Consider the following 15,966-nt stretch of genomic DNA (forward strand, 5'->3'; position numbering starts at 1 on the left):
CTACAGAAAATAGGAGGAACGCTTTTACATCCATAGAAAATATCACCTATTTTCTGCCCAACTTGGCAAATTTCCCAGCATTTGCCTCAATTTTTGAGATCCTAGGCCTTCTGGGTTTTTATTTCTTAAACTTATTTATTGCTTATTATATGGACCTCTTTGAGCAAGTCCAGAGGAGGCCACAAAGATGATCAGAGGGCTGGAGCACCTCTGCTACAGAGACAGGTTGAGAGGTTTGGGGTTGTTCAGCCTGGAGAAGGCTCCAGGGAGACCTTGTAACAGCCTTCCAGTACCTAAAGGGGCCTACAAGACATCTGGGGAGGCACTTTTGACAAGGGCATGTAGTGAGAGGACAAGGGGGAACAGCTTTAAACTGAAAGAGGGTAGATTTAGATGAGGTATTTGGAAGAAATTCATGAGACACTGGCACAGGTTGCCCAGAGAAGCTGTGGCTGCCCCATCCCTGCAAGCATTCAAGGCCAGGTTGCATGGAGCTTTAAGCAAACTGGTCTAGTGGAAGGTGTCCCTGCCCATAGCAGGGGGTTGGAACTAGATGATCTGTAAGGTGCCTTCTAACCCAAACCATTCTATGATTCTGTGATTATTTAGGTATTTTTCTCACATTTATTATTTATCTCCATTTCATTCAGTCATAAACAGTATTTTTTCTAGAAAATTGTATTAATTTATTTATGTTTGGTTTTCTTTTAGAAACAACTGTATATTTCATGTGTTCTGGATTATTTAGTGGAAATGCTGTTTCATGCAATGTAAATATCTTCAACTAATTTCTCAGTGACTTCTGGTAAACCACAGTGTTCGTTAATTTCAGATCACATTGACAACCATTGGCTACGGAGACAAAACTCCCCTTACTTGGCTTGGAAGGTTGCTTTCTGCAGGATTTGCTCTGCTTGGCATTTCTTTCTTTGCACTACCTGCTGTGAGTATGCCTGTAAAATTTGTAAAAAGGTAATAGAACTTATAGAGTCATTTATGATACAAAAGGCTGAAGGAAGCTCTCTGTATGAAGAACATACTTGGGGTTTGAGGACTTTCTTTCACATGTACAAAACTGGAAAATAATACTAAATTAGGTCACATACTATTGCATAAGGTTGAAATTCCTGTCTTTTGTTACAAATTGTGGCTTATATATTACTGTTTTTCTTTCAGATTCTTGAAAAAAAATCAGCTGATATGTTCTTCTGAATTTGATTCTATTTAAAAAAAAAGAAGTGAGATATTTATAATAGGTTTTCTTGTAGGACCATGTTCAGGCTACCGACAGAGAGTAGTAGAAGGCATTAGATCAACCAAAGTTTATGTCATTGAATGTAAAAATGCAGCTATAATTTTCTGTGAATGATTGTAAATAAACATGACAGTATGTTTACATTGCTTTTACCAACTTTCAAGAGACTTTAATGGAAATGGGAATCATCTAATGAATAAAATATAGTGCAGCTTCAGATATAACTTTTCATATTTGTGGGAGAATTTCCTTTCTTAAATTACTATTGAATAAGCATGAAATCAGAAGTGACATTTTATTTTGTTGTATTGCATCTATTGCAACATATGCAGACAGTCAATATTTTAATACTCAGATTCATTATCTACAGATCACTATAAAACATGCATGTTATAATAATAGGTTTGTTTTCAACCATATAAACAAACTAAGATTAAGAGTCTGCATTTGCCAACAGCATTGAATCATCTAGGGTACTACATTTTTTTCTTACTCTAAGTACAAAGAATATTTCAGTATCTTTGGCATATTATAATGCATAATAATTATAGTAAATTACCTGTTTGTGAATCTTTAACATTTAATGGCAGCTACTGTAATTAATTCCTTTTGTCACTTAATTACCACCACCAAGAAAGTTAGTCTTAGCAGAAATACAATGAACATGTGAAATATTAATAACCTTACGTATTAGAGATGCCAGAACTTTTGATCCTCATGTCATATCTATGTACAGATACTCATTTTTCTCATAAACACTTTTTTGTTGAATCTGTCTGTAAAACAAGAGATATGTGTGAATCTTGTGCATCTCTAATATTATTTTACCCTGACTAAGAATCAAATGCAAATATTCTTCCTTAAATGCAGACATGTCCAGCAGAAATAGTATACTACTTGCAAGCCAAGGAGAGAAACATTCTCAGTATTTGGGTCTGTTCAGTAGGAGTCAAATTTATCTTACTTATTCAAAGGTAAAAGGGGAGAGGTTTCATCATCATCTTTTTTTAATAGTTTATAGAATAAGCAATGGGATTATCTGGATGAGAAAGTGGGAAGAAATGGTCTTAATCTGTTAAGCAAGGCCTTTTCTAACTTTGATATAATCAAAAGTTATTAAGTACTGCAGATATGGACTTTGAGGTCCATGTATATCTGGCATATCTGGCAGCTGGACATTTCTTCTTCCTGACTTAAGTTCCTCTGAATGTTCCTGCTAGATTTTATATATGTATGTATATAAACCTTATACTGTCATATACTGTCATAAACATGTTATCTGAAGCAATTACATGGCATAAAATCTTCACTAAATCTTTATAGTTGATTATGTATATTTATTTGAAAAACTACCTAGATAATGATAAATGGCATATTGTATTGCAGGGTATCCTTGGCTCAGGATTTGCTTTAAAAGTGCAGGAACAGCATCGTCAGAAACACTTTGAGAAAAGAAGGAATCCAGCTGCCAGTCTAATTCAGGTAAATAAGAAATTAGTGAAAATATAATAGTAAGTGATTTAAAGTACATATTGGAGCAAATTTTATTATTTTAATTTTGAAAGTTTTGTGGAAATAATGTTTAACAGATTGGTTTGTTTCATGAAATAAGTTCTTTCAGTGATTGCAGTGTGTTGTCATAATTACTTATATAGCATTTATATGAATGGTTTTTGAGTTCTTCTATCCACGCTGAAGAAGCAAAGTCAAGCATGTCAACTGCATGCCTGCAGTTAGTGAATTCCTTGGAAAAATAGAATTGATCCCTAAATAACCCAACTGACAACACAACACTCTTGCCTGTATTAAGCTACTTTTCATCTACTGCAGGGTTTAGAGTGCTCCAATGAGTTATATACTTGGTGAAAATAAAAAGCATCCTGCCCAGAGAATTGCTTTCACTATTAATCAATTCTAAAGCCGGAAATGTAGGTGCTAGCAATTCCAAATTGTCTGAAATTGTATGAGGTGGTTTCGGCTCCAATACTGACAGATCAAAAACTGAGAAAGATTACTTTTTTTTTAAGCAAAAGTGACATATATGTTGAACAGCTGCTTTGATTGGGGTTTCCATAACTTACAGTCCTAGTTAAAATTGAGAACATCCTTTAAAGAATGATTTTGCACCAACCTTCACTCTACTTGGTGCACTGAGAAAAAAAGGAGGGAAATAATCTTACAGTGGCCTCGTTTATTTTCTTGGGATCCCAAGTGGTTTCTGTGTGCCATTTATGCTGTTCTGTTTTTGTTTTAAATCTGAAATAATAAATCCAAATAAAGAAGCTGAGCATGATTCTATGAATATGCTAGAATTCCATGATAAGTTCAGGGTAGATGCCAGGCCATCTTTGAAGCACATTCTTTAAGTTAATAAATGTTTTCCATTATTACTGTACAACTATTATTAAATACTAAATATTTGAGATCAAATTTTTATTAGAATAATAAATATAAAGCCACTTCTTTTGTATCTATTGTACTGTAGAATGAAGATCTGCGATATTTTCTAACATATATTCTAATCTACTTCTTCCAAGTTTGGTTGCCAGAGGAAACAGAATAGATTTAGGTTTTTGATGTAGCTCTTCTTATTATTGTATGACAGTTCAACCAAAATACTAGTTAGACAGCATGCTAAATAGATTAAGAGCAGCTAGCTGACTGATTTCAGAAAGTGACTCTCAATGGGCAAAATCATTGCAAGGAGAAGACATTTGTGGTGGGATCACATGATGAAGGCTCTTCAGCATTTACATGTTCATTTTCATGTTCAGCATTTTCAGTAACCTGGAAAATAATATAAAATTGCTGATGGAGATATTTGACAATGGCACAAGACCTGTCAGAACAGGAGAGGTGAGGGCAGGCACACACGAATGAACCCAAGGATGATCTGAGTGACTGTACAGGGTGGAATGATTCTTACCAAAAGTCTTAATACACCAAAATACAAACCTTGATCTAGAAACAATGAAATCAGTGTATTACAAGAGATGTCTATCCCAGTATTAGTGTCTCTGAGAAGGATTTGATGAAGGATGAGAAACACAGAGAAGGAAGAGTAGGAAAGAAGGGTCAAGAGCTTCATACAAGTTACCAGTATGTTGCTCCAGCTGGTTTATTACAGTCCTTAGACACAAAACCAGAAAGGTAACAAGGAGAAGGCAGCTGATATTACCACTGTGTATGGTGATGCTTGTACTAACATGCTACGTATCAGCTCAGCATCTAAAGTTTGTAAATGAGACTGGAAAATTGAACAAAGTAAAGAAAACACTTGGGGGGGGGGGGGGGGGGGGGGAAAATTTCATGTTCATAAATGCAGAATGTGTGTGAACTACATATCATTGTGTACTGTAACTGTGTCCAGACTTTTTTCAATTGTCTGTTGTGGATATTGGTAGTGAACTGCCATGGAAATCAGTGTGCTATAGCTTATCAGGATAACATCTATTTTCTAATCAGTTAACTCTGTAGAATTAGTCTGTGCTAACTCCTCTGTTGCCATAGATACAGTCTGCCAGAGTCTTTACCTGACTTTAAAATAGCTAAGGTATTACTATAGAAAACAAAAATGTTTCATATGGACATACTTTTCTCAATTTCTTTAGCTTGTAAGAAATATTCAGTGTGAATATTATTTGAACATAAAAGTCCAGAGAGGAAGTACTGGAACCTACAGGACAGAAACACAAGAACTATCTCTGGCTGTAAGCCAAACCAAAGAATTTTGGATTTAAAATAATGCAGAGGTCTTTGACAATGAGAATGTGGATCAATTTACAAAGTGACAGGTTCTCCACCTGTAGATGAAGACTAGATGTGTTTCTGGGAGACGTGCAGTAGAAAAACACAGGGATGACATTTAATAGATGACAATATACAGGAAGCGCAGATACTCAGTTAGTACAAATTAATATAGTTATGCTAACATCAAGGAACTTGTTCCAGTTTCCAGAACCAAGAATCTGTCTTACCATCTACATGCAGTTACAAATCTGAACAGTGAATGCATTTTCAATTCTATACTTTGATCACTCTCCTTCGAAATGATTTATTTTGTGTTCTTAAACATTTAGCAGTGTTTCAAACCACAGAGAACACTTCTCTTTTCTTCTAAATGCTTTTTGTCTGGTTTTAATTGTAATTTACAAAATGTTTTATGGCACTTTCTTTACCTCAGACTGCAAGTTTGTGTGGGTGTCCCCTGTGGACTTGTCACAAATAAATCACTGCAATGCTTTTTCAAGCACATCTATGTGCTGAATATCTCCTGGTGCTTCCACGAAGCCAGTAACTCTTCTTTCTTTCACCATGTAACATGTACTGTTATTCACAGAAGTTTTGGTAGGTTTTTAATGGTATTTCCTTAATCCACCTAATAGAGCACATCCCAGTCTGAGAAAAATGCCCTCTCTCCATAACCAGTGCGGTGGCATTGTCACTTCATGTTCTTGGTTCCTTTGTGCTTTTCTATTGTTTCCCCACACCAGGCTTCTTGGCGGTTTTATTCTACCGACACCAGCCGAACAAACCTGACAGCCACCTGGCGATATTATGAAAGTATTCTTCCTCCCCTCAGGCATGTATCAGTGCTATGAATGACAAAAGAAAGCCATGACTTGTATTGGTTACTAATCTGCTTTTCAATTTTTTGTTTCATTCCCTGCTCCCTCTTGCCTTGTTTTTTTCTTTTTTACCGTATATCCTGCACGTAGTGTGTATGGCGTAGTTATGCGGCTGATGAGAAATCGGTTTCCATTGCTACCTGGAAGCCTCATTTGAAGGCCTTGCATACCTGCAGCCCTACAAAGTAGGTACAAATATGGCAGCTGGTGCTGTTCTCAATGTCTGTTCGAGCTTATAGATAATTACTATTTGTCTGTTTCATCTTGTTTTGTCTTCTTAAGCCTTCTTATTAGAAATCTCAACTAACAAATCAGGTCAATATTGTCTAGGAGCCTAGCACAGTGGGACAAATACAAATCATTGCCATTTATTGAAGAAATATTCCTGAGCACAGGCATTATAAACATTTTCCCCCCAACCCATTCATATATCAAGGTTAAGGTTTCACCTAGTTCCAGATTCTCTCTAAGGAGGAAAATATTAAGTTTAACACAGAGCTTGTTCCTTGATTTAATGCTATTTTTCTGTCTGTGCCTCCGTATAAAGGCGATGATAGTTACAGATCTGCCTTGCCAAGGGCAGAGAGCTTTGTGCTATTCTGCAGGTGAATGCACTGGGGAATTTGATCCTCTTCATCATAACTTCTGATATATTCAGTATTTCCTTAGGGTGAATTATATTCTCAGTTACCCACACAGGCAGTGGAAGATGACTAAAAAGACCTGATGTCGCAGTTTGGCAGACAGGAAATATTTGATGTCCTAGTTTGGGTGAGAATTCACAGAGCACTGGCAGCCCAAGACTCTTCAATAATTCAGTAAAAGATTTACCAGAAGATTGTAAGTTGGCTGATTCAATAGGGGGCACAAATCAGGAAGTAAAAGACACTTGATAAAGATCAAAAAGGAGAGCGCTAAGAGTCTTATGGGAAAGCTCTGATAAGCATCCTAACTGTTGTTATTGCAGACAGTGCAAGAGAATTAGTGGTTTCTCTCAAAGCTGGGTGATGAACATCCACATGACAGTAAAAAGGTAATCGTGTGCCAAAAAGCTCAGCCAAAAAGAGGTTTGGCTGGGTACCCAAAGCTGATCTTTGAATTTCAAAGAGTTGACAAGAACAGAGCCGTAAGTAATCCATTACCATAACTGTAATCCTAAAATGCTCCAAACTAAAAGGAGCTTTTAGATTAAAAATGGAATATTGATTTTTGACAAATATACAAACAGGTTGAAGGCAACATTGGTATAAATTGATGGATATAAAATCACATAAATAACGAACCTGTGTCCCTCCTAAAATACTCTAAAATATGACTGTCCCTCAAAAGTGCATCCACTTGTTATTTTAAATAAGCGTATTGCTGTGCTATCCTAAAATTAAACCTTTTTATTTACCAGAGATAGCTTTCTCTAATAAGAGCCTACAGCTTTCTGTTAAATATGTGTCAGCAATGCATTTTGCCTAAGTGCTTTGCCAACTCAGTCTGCAGTGGTATGTACTAAGCATGTTACATGCATGTGTTAAAACAACTGAAAAGTTTCTTTTTCAGAAGCATTGTAGTTACGAGTCTTGCCTGAATGTTTTTGTGGTTGCAATGTAATGTGTGTGTTGTACACTAACATATCCATTTATGTTTACCATATATCTAACATCATCTTTAAGTAAGTAATGTGATTACTATCTGCATAACAAGTATGTTTTTCCCTCCCACACCCTGACCTGAAGAAAAGAACAAGGGGAAGCTTCTAGCAGGTTTGTAGTTTCTTTTATTTCTTTCACCTGTGAAATCGCTGCTTCTTAATGGCTTTTAGATGACTCAGGTTCTGTACAGTAGGTTCAATGAACTGTAACTGTTAACCGATTTTAATCACAAAACTGTTTTTTTAAACTCATACCAATAGACTAATGCTACTGAAATTTGCTGCTTTCTCACAGCTTTTGTATAGAAAAATTAGGCAAATTTTTGTGTTTCTAGACACGTTTTAACTTTAAGGGGGAGCTCAGTTCAAACAGTGGCAGCGTAGTGAGTGGAGCAGCCTCCTTAGACCCAGCTCCTGGACAAGGACATGAGCCCGGCTTATGCCATAAAATCAATGGTTGTGGTTTCCAGGAACCTGTAACTTCCACTGGAAGTTAGAGGTATATAGCTGAATTTGGCTTTGTGAACAAGCCCACCAGCCCTTTATCGCAGGGGCAGGATCCCCCAGTGGAGCCGGTTGGGTATCTCCTCAGCAAGGGTCTGTGCTGCCCTGCAGGAGCATCCTGCCATTCGCTCCTAAAGAGTGTTTTGGGGCACGGTGGGTAGGGGAAAAGCACCACTGCAGGGGCTCATGTCCTCCCAGCTGCAGGGTTCGCACTCTCACATGGAGGAGACAGTCTGGCATAGCACCCTGGGCCAGGAGGGTAGGTGGGGTTTCCACCAGCCTGGATGCTAGCTGAGGACCAGCTGCCTATAGCACACAGAGAAAAGCCTCAGCAGGGCTATCCTTACTGGTAAGCCCTGGAAATGCATGTCCTAAGGCAGTAAAAGGAAATGCTGCTTTTTGCTGTACTTGTAGCCTGAATCCTTAGGGACAGGAAAGGACTCAGTGGCTACAAGAGAAATTACGCTACGTGTGAAACTCATTAGCAATGGGAGTCAGCAGGCGTTTGACAGCCAGCACTGCAGTATCAGCAAATCAGAGAACAGTGGAGTTTACCTCTAAGTAGAAAACAATGAAAAGCCAAAAAAAAACCTGGCAGTGACACATCAGCCCCCAAAATACATCTGCCCCTGAGTTGTACTGTAGTTCACAAACTCTTCTGGGTTATTCACTCAAGGGTGGAAAGTCTTCACATCAGTTACCCGTGTTCTGTTCCACTTTCCAGATTGCTCCTCTGGCGCCTGACTCCATCCTTTTCCCTGATGTGCACATAACTGTTGTTAATGTCACTGTAACTCAAGGGGACTGGAGCTGCTCTGAGATGTCCCTCATGAGCACTTCGCCTGCTCTGTCAGTTCTGTGACTTTTCATATACATTATCTCCATAGGCTTGCTAGCAACGTATTGATCTTAAATTATTACAGCCTGATCCAAACTTTTTGCACTCACCAAAAGTATTTCCTACTCTTTCAACAGCAACATTTAAAATTGACTTCAGCTTTTTTAAAGGTGAGACTAAAGTTGGCAGTAAATGAGAACACCTCCAAAACAGTGATTTGTGCAGAAGGGAGAGGTTATTCCCAGTCATACCTGCAAGCACTTAAAGAGACAAATTTGTTCACTATAAGTAGATACTATACGCAAACAAAAGAACAAAAAACCAAAACAGCTGTCAGAACTATATTACGTGCTCCATATTAGTGATAACTGTTGTGGCTTTGAAAGTAGTCAATGATTTAGCCAGATTTTTTTCACTGTATTTTCACTGAATGGAAGATATGTGTCTTTCAGAAACTCTCAACTAAGCTGTGCACTGTTGCAAATTAGTGTAGGTATAAAATTGAACTAGTTAAATCCTGAGATCCTGGTCTACAATAAAAATCGCATGGACCACCCAGTGCCTTTTAAATCAGTGGCTATTTATTGTCTGATATATTGCTATATGTTTGTATCACTGAATATACATGTGGTGTATGTGGTCTTTTGCAGTAAAAATGTAAATGTGAACTGCTGCAATGTACTTTGAGAAGACTGTTCTCGAGTATTTTAACTTCTTTCTTACCTCAATGCTGATTGACTTGCATGGGATGCTATGTGAACTAAGCTGCTTCTTGTTTCACTCTTTAAATGAAGATGTGTTTGCACAAGTAGTGCATTGATTTGCTTTCTGAATATGTTCTTTGATCTGTACTCTATTCTAACAACAGTAGAGAAAAACTTTTATTTACTTTAGGTGAAAATTACTTATTTTCTTTTCTACCAAAATGACTTTTACACTTACAGAAATGGATTTTTACATTTTGCCACGTATACATTTTGCTACAGTCTTTCATTAGGTAACTAAATGTTGCTGTGCGTTTGAGTTGAGAGAGCTGTGCTTAGGAGGCTGTAGCTTCATATTGATTTTAAGAAAAATATGTATGTTGTGTTACTCAGAACGAGTATTCTAATTAATCATTTATCAAAAGTAATGGTAGATAACCTCTCTGGTGTATCCACACTGTAAATAAGATATTTCTATAAATCAGTTCTAGAGATCTCTGAGTTATTTTAAAAAGCCTGTATGTTAAATTCTTGGTATCTACAAATGCACACACTGAATGCTAATAATGTTATTTCTGTTTAACTATACAATGTGGCTGAAATTCTTCCTGTGCAGGAAACTTGATCAAGACTGATGAATCTTACAACATCCTGAGAGCATGAGCAGTGTTAAGCTGTGTGTAGGACATGCATTGGGTGTCTGCAAAGGGTGAACATCACCCGTCTAATGTAACTAGCAAGCCTGAATATGAATTCCCTATTAAGACAGCTCTCTGGTTCAATAAGGAGTTTCACCAGTGTAGGAGCTTCAGGGAAAAACTCATCCCTGCTCTGAGGAAAAGAAGTAAATTGTACTCCGTAATTCTCTCCACCTCCTTCCTATACTATATCTGTTTCTGAAAGTAGATTTAATGTAAACACTCTGCATGCACCATACAAAAAAGAAAATGCCAGTGATGCAGAATCTAACTTGAGGTGGAAAGCCTAACCCCTTACCTGGCAGTGGAATGCTTAGTAACATGGTCCTCTATCTCCCCTCGCTCCTAGTAAGCTTTGTAGTAATAAAGAGAAGTTCTTCAGGATGTACACCCCTCGGAAACATAGGTATTCAGCATCCTGCCTATTCACATGATGTTTGAGAATGCAAACTAATATCAGGTGCATGATTCATTTACTTTCCCTCCTTAGTGCTTTCAAGTTCCTTACTTCTCCAAAGGAGGTGTCTTAATTTATTTATTTTTAAGTGCTTGTAATTCCCTTGTTGCTTGTTGCCTGCAATGACATTAATACAATGGCAATAATACCAGCTCTTTAAAACTCATCCGGTTGGACAATTGCAGTGCACAGCACGCTGCCATTTGCTGAAGCCCAGTTCCCTTTCTCTGCCTGAGACTTGAACTTTTGGAATGCATTACCCCGCAGAGATCTAAAACTGAGGTTGAACATTTGGGTAAAGACATTTCCCCAAGTCCAAGAGGATTTTTATAACTGTGGCAGTTGAGTTCTCCATCTAATAATTAGTGGGGAATTTAAAACTGTAACAAGCTAGGCAATACCAAGTCAAAATGTGCAACTGTTGTTGAGAAGAATCCCCTTGGACGCAGCCTGTGGAAGCTGTGCCTGCATCCTGTGCTGGAAGGTAGAGGAATGCATGTGAAATCAACCATCTGCTTCAGCTGAATTCTGTGGAAATTGTGTCTCTTACCAAAACTGGTAATTTTTAGATGGATGGATCTTATGAGAAGAAACCACTGGTTTGTAACTCATGCTTATTACACTTTCTTACTTTTTAAAAATAATTTAAAAGATAATAGAAGTACATTCTGGTGATAGAAAATGGAGATTAAAAAAACAGTTTCTCTTCATCTGGAAACTGTTTTGAAAAACGAAAAAGTAAACAAACCCCCTGAAATTTTATTATTTATTTTTTTTACATTTGAACTTTATGGCCTTGAAATTGACATTATGGCCTTGAAATTCTTATTACTCATTGAAGGTATGAGATATAACACTACATTTCTTGGGTTCATGGTCTTATCATGAGCCTGGTGGAGAAGTCTTGAACGTTTAAACTTCAGGTCTCACTGTACTATCCTTTTCATTTGCATTTGTTCAAATTATCTTAATTTCAGTAAAGGCATCTGTAGGCTTGGTAAGAATCAACATCTGTATTTATTGGAAATTAACTGCCAAAAATGGGCATGTACGTTTGCTTGCTGCTTGCTGTGGGTGATATTTTGTGAAGGTTTTAGCTTCTGTCTCAACTCGAAATTTGGAGCATTCTCCCTTACCCTCAGACCCTCCAGTTACTTTTGATTCATTCCGATTTCTTCCTCCTCCCATTTCCACCAACCGGCTCACTACAAAAAGCTGAAGAACAAATTGCAAATTGTGGCTAGCAGCAAGCAGTAGCACTGCAGGTCTGAGGCTGAAGCAGAGCAGAAGATGAATTTGACCAGAAATGCAGGAAGGTAGGAAGGGAAATAGGAGAGGGGAGGAAAAGAGATGCTCAGATAACCGAAAATTGTAGCAAGATGGTCCATGGAAGACAGACAGAGCTGTGAGTACAGGAGAGAAAAGCAAAGGTTTGTAGGCATTTACCAATTACAACAAAATCTTAGCAATTCTTGTTATTTGGTCCAGCGGAGAAGGGTTCGTTGCCTCTGCAGTGAAGCTACAGTGACCTCTAGTGTCCATAAACACCTCTTCATAAATCACTGATGGACAAGACAAAATTTTTTAAAAGAAGGAATAAGAACTAGAAAGCCCTTTGCTGTCCCAGCGAAGTGAACGGTTCATGCATGTACTGACAGGAGGAATGAGTGGTAAGATCCGACCTTCCAGAAGGCAAACAAATAGAGAAAAGTCACTCGCTTTTTTCACATCAAACCTTAGTACAAGAAATGATGGACAGACACGTCTAAAGAAATGTGGAGATGACTGGAGGCAGCTGTGGTTCTCTCAGGTCCTTGTCATTTAGGATTGATTCAGGAACTTCTGTAATTTCATTTTCCTGATTCTCTCTCACAGTTTTTTTGCCTTTTGGACCAACATTCAACTTAAAGCTTGGCAGTACTTACATTTCCAATGGCCATTGTCAGGTTACATTAATTCAAGGGATTTCCCTTGGATATTATATAAAAAGAGAGGAGAAAAAGGGAGAGAGGAAAATATAATGGGCTACATCCTGCAAGAGGTGAAGGATTTTTAGCACAGCACTGGAGAGTGCTAATCCAACCAGTATTAAATCAGTGTAAGAGGTCCTAAAGTCTTCAGTGGCTACTGATTCGAGTGCAGAATACCCAGAGATGCTTGAAAGGGCACAAGATTATCTCCATTCTGGTGTATCTCTAACACCAGTTATTCCTTCATGATCTGTTATTTATCACATATAGAAGAGCCCCATGAAAGCGTTGGTCAGCATCTTTCTTCTCCCAGGCATGAATTCTCCACTGCTGCAAGTTACACAATTCGTGCCTGCACTGAGCAGGACCCAGTGACTTCAGGAACATTTCCCACCAGTCTCAAAATAGGAACAGGGATCCAAGAAGCGAAGAACTGCTATGACTAGTGTCTGGAGAAACTCTCAAGATGCAAAATAGAGTTTCCAAACCACACTTCCCTCAGGGGCTGTGTTTCTCTTCACGGTGCAGCATCCTCCGCATGGACCCTTGGCATGCCATTATATTGCCATTGCTACAAAGCAGATTGTTTTTATTTTCGAGTATGAGGTCTGCATTTTAAATTAATATTTTCATTCTCAGTGTCGCACTTTTGAAAAATATCTCTAGTACAGATGAAGTGTCTACTCTTCCTTTCACCATTGCCTCATTGCTTTGATTGGGAGAACTAAAGATATTCAGGTTAAGTAGCCATTGTGTACCATTCAGCTTTTATAAGTGAAATAACCATGTGTACAAATCATTTAAAAGCAGCCATTGCTTTCATTTGTACAAATTAAACAACACGTGTGCTTTTTTTCATTTTTTTTATTTTCATTTTTATTTTGCAGTTAATGGGATTATAAAAAATACAGTCTATGCTGATCGGTTTTATGACTCTTTTACCGATTTTCCTTTCATTTTAATTAGTGCATCAGGAAGAGAGCTGTCCAGAAACTTTTTTACTCTAAGATATGTGAAAGAAAAAAAAAAAATCTGATTTCATGCTTCAATATTAAATACATTTTGAGCCATAAGAGGAGTTAAAAAAAAATAAAAAGCACAAGGGACACATGCCTAGGAATAATATCTATAATAAAAAAAGTCCATTTTGATTCTGTTGCTCATGCTGTATGGTATGACAATGCAATAATGTGGTTAATAAATATTTTACAGCTATATTTTCATTAAGTTGTACAATGCAAAAGATTGCTGAGCTGAAATGTAATTCAGTCTTGAATTGTAGTTTGTATCGAAAATTAAATTTTAGAAGTCACTTTTCTTTCAAATAGTAGGTTCTGTGGGTCTTTCATATTGCATATGCAACAGCACACAGTGCTGCAGGTCCGGGTAACAATTTGCAGTGGAAATAGATAACATTTCCAGTACCATCATGTGTTTATTTCAACAACTGCTTACTTTGGTCAAGGAAATAAGGGGATTACATTCAGAAACTATAGTAAAGGTATTCTTTCAAGCGATTCAACATGCCATATAGAAATACATTTATCTAATAATCTTTCTATTGATGTGCTCACTTTTTGGCATTCTTGAAAATTATCTCATTATAAGCTTCCCAGCATGTGCTTTGCCTGCTACAAACTGCATCCTTTATGCTCTCAGTGATGTTTGTACTCAGAACGAAATGCTATGCTATGCTGTGCTGTGCATGGACAAAGATACCTGATTATCTCAACATTTCACAGCCACAGATGTTTATAACTACTTTCCATTTCATATAATTATGTATTAACACTGGATTTGCAGAGTGTTAATAGTAGGCTAAATATCTAAGAACCACATAGTCCACGTTAGCATTAGTTAATTAGCTGCAGAATTCATTTCTGTTGAAAACATCTTATGAACATGCTGAAGTTAAATGCAAAGGCTTTGGGAGTACTAGAAAGTGTCTTAATTTCAAGTACAATTATAATTTGAAGGTAGACAGTCTTTGCTATATGTATTTTAAAAGCACCCTCAAAGCCTGTGACAGACCAATAGGACTGCAAGACCCAGCAACGTGCTCTAGCAGAAGGTGTGCCCCCCCGCATGGCAAGAGGCGTTGGCACTAGATGATATTTAAGGTCTCTTCCAACCCAAACCATTCTGTGATTCTATGAACACCATACCATAAGCAGCTACTGCATTGCTCCCATCATCTCTCCCCTTGCAAGAACAGGACCACTAATCAAGACAACCATTCCCTTGTACAGGTGATTGAACTTAATGTTATAGATAAAACAGTATTTCCAAACCTTGCTATCAGACTTCCTTTCTGTTTCCCCTTTGAGCCTTCTGCTACAGGAAGAGACAAACAAAGGCAAAAATGTTAAATGATGAAAAAGCATAAACAGATAGTCATGGTGATCACAGGATGTTCATTAGATATGTTTGAACATGAACAAAGGTAATCTAAGCACTAGGAAGTAGATAATCTACATATCGACAGGAGGGGAAAAAACCCATCTTAGAATTGGCCAGCTGTGAGACCACAGGGCCACCACTGAGCCAGCAGTCACAATCATGAGCTTGTCTGGGCTCCTGTACCTGTCCTAAAGTGCCTGTCCAATATCACCTGCAGGCAGTCAGCTCCCACCTTAATTCCCTGCAATGACTTTAGTGAGCACACATTGTATCGTTACACTTCCATTAATCGGTCATCACAAAAATGGCTGTTTTGTTAATAGTGGTTTTGTCTCGTCCAAGTGCTGCAACAAGGAATTCTGGATATGGGAGATGACTAACGATGCATATGAAATGTTGGACGTGCCACATCTTGAAAAAGCATGAACATACTAGCAACATTTTTGCCTGCTTAAAAACCGCCTAAACAATACTACATGGCATGCAGTAATAGAATTTGTTCTTTTTTATCTGAAGACATGGCCAGAAATGCACTGAGCTGGGCTAAGATGGAAATAAACCTATTTAAAATTCAAGGAATAGAAATAAAAGATCTTGAGATTAATCTATAAAAATTGGATGAAATTTGTTTCTATTCGTTAATTTCATTTATAAGGTTATTCTGTACTGTAAGATAGACTGCCATTGAAAATACCTCTATCAAAAAACAATTACATCAAATCAGTTTCGTTTCCAAATGAAATTTATTCAACGAAAATAAAAGTGTGTAAGAAACAGATTTGTACTATTGAGAAATTTTAGAAATTATTTTCAATTATCATGCGATAGAAAAAAGAAATGGAGTGAAGGAACCAGGAAATAAAATATATT

At 37.5% G+C, this 15,966-nt stretch overlaps 1 protein-coding gene across 1 annotated transcript in view; it reads left to right on the forward strand.

Annotated features, from left to right (window-relative positions):
* Positions 1 to 15,966, forward strand: part of KCNQ5 (potassium voltage-gated channel, KQT-like subfamily, member 5) — a 65,219-nt gene that overhangs the window by 26,814 nt on the left and 22,439 nt on the right. Inside the window, exons 4-7 of the mRNA XM_010018449.1 lie at positions 833 to 943; positions 2,642 to 2,737; positions 5,974 to 6,068; positions 7,611 to 7,637. Coding sequence (XP_010016751.1) covers positions 833 to 943; positions 2,642 to 2,737; positions 5,974 to 6,068; positions 7,611 to 7,637 — 329 coding nt within the window. The remainder of the gene's footprint in view (positions 1 to 832; positions 944 to 2,641; positions 2,738 to 5,973; positions 6,069 to 7,610; positions 7,638 to 15,966) is intronic.

Source organism: Nestor notabilis, unplaced genomic scaffold (genome assembly GCF_000696875.1).
Source record: "Nestor notabilis isolate BGI_N333 unplaced genomic scaffold, ASM69687v1 scaffold1217, whole genome shotgun sequence".
Classification (NCBI taxonomy): Eukaryota; Metazoa; Chordata; class Aves; order Psittaciformes; family Psittacidae; genus Nestor; species Nestor notabilis.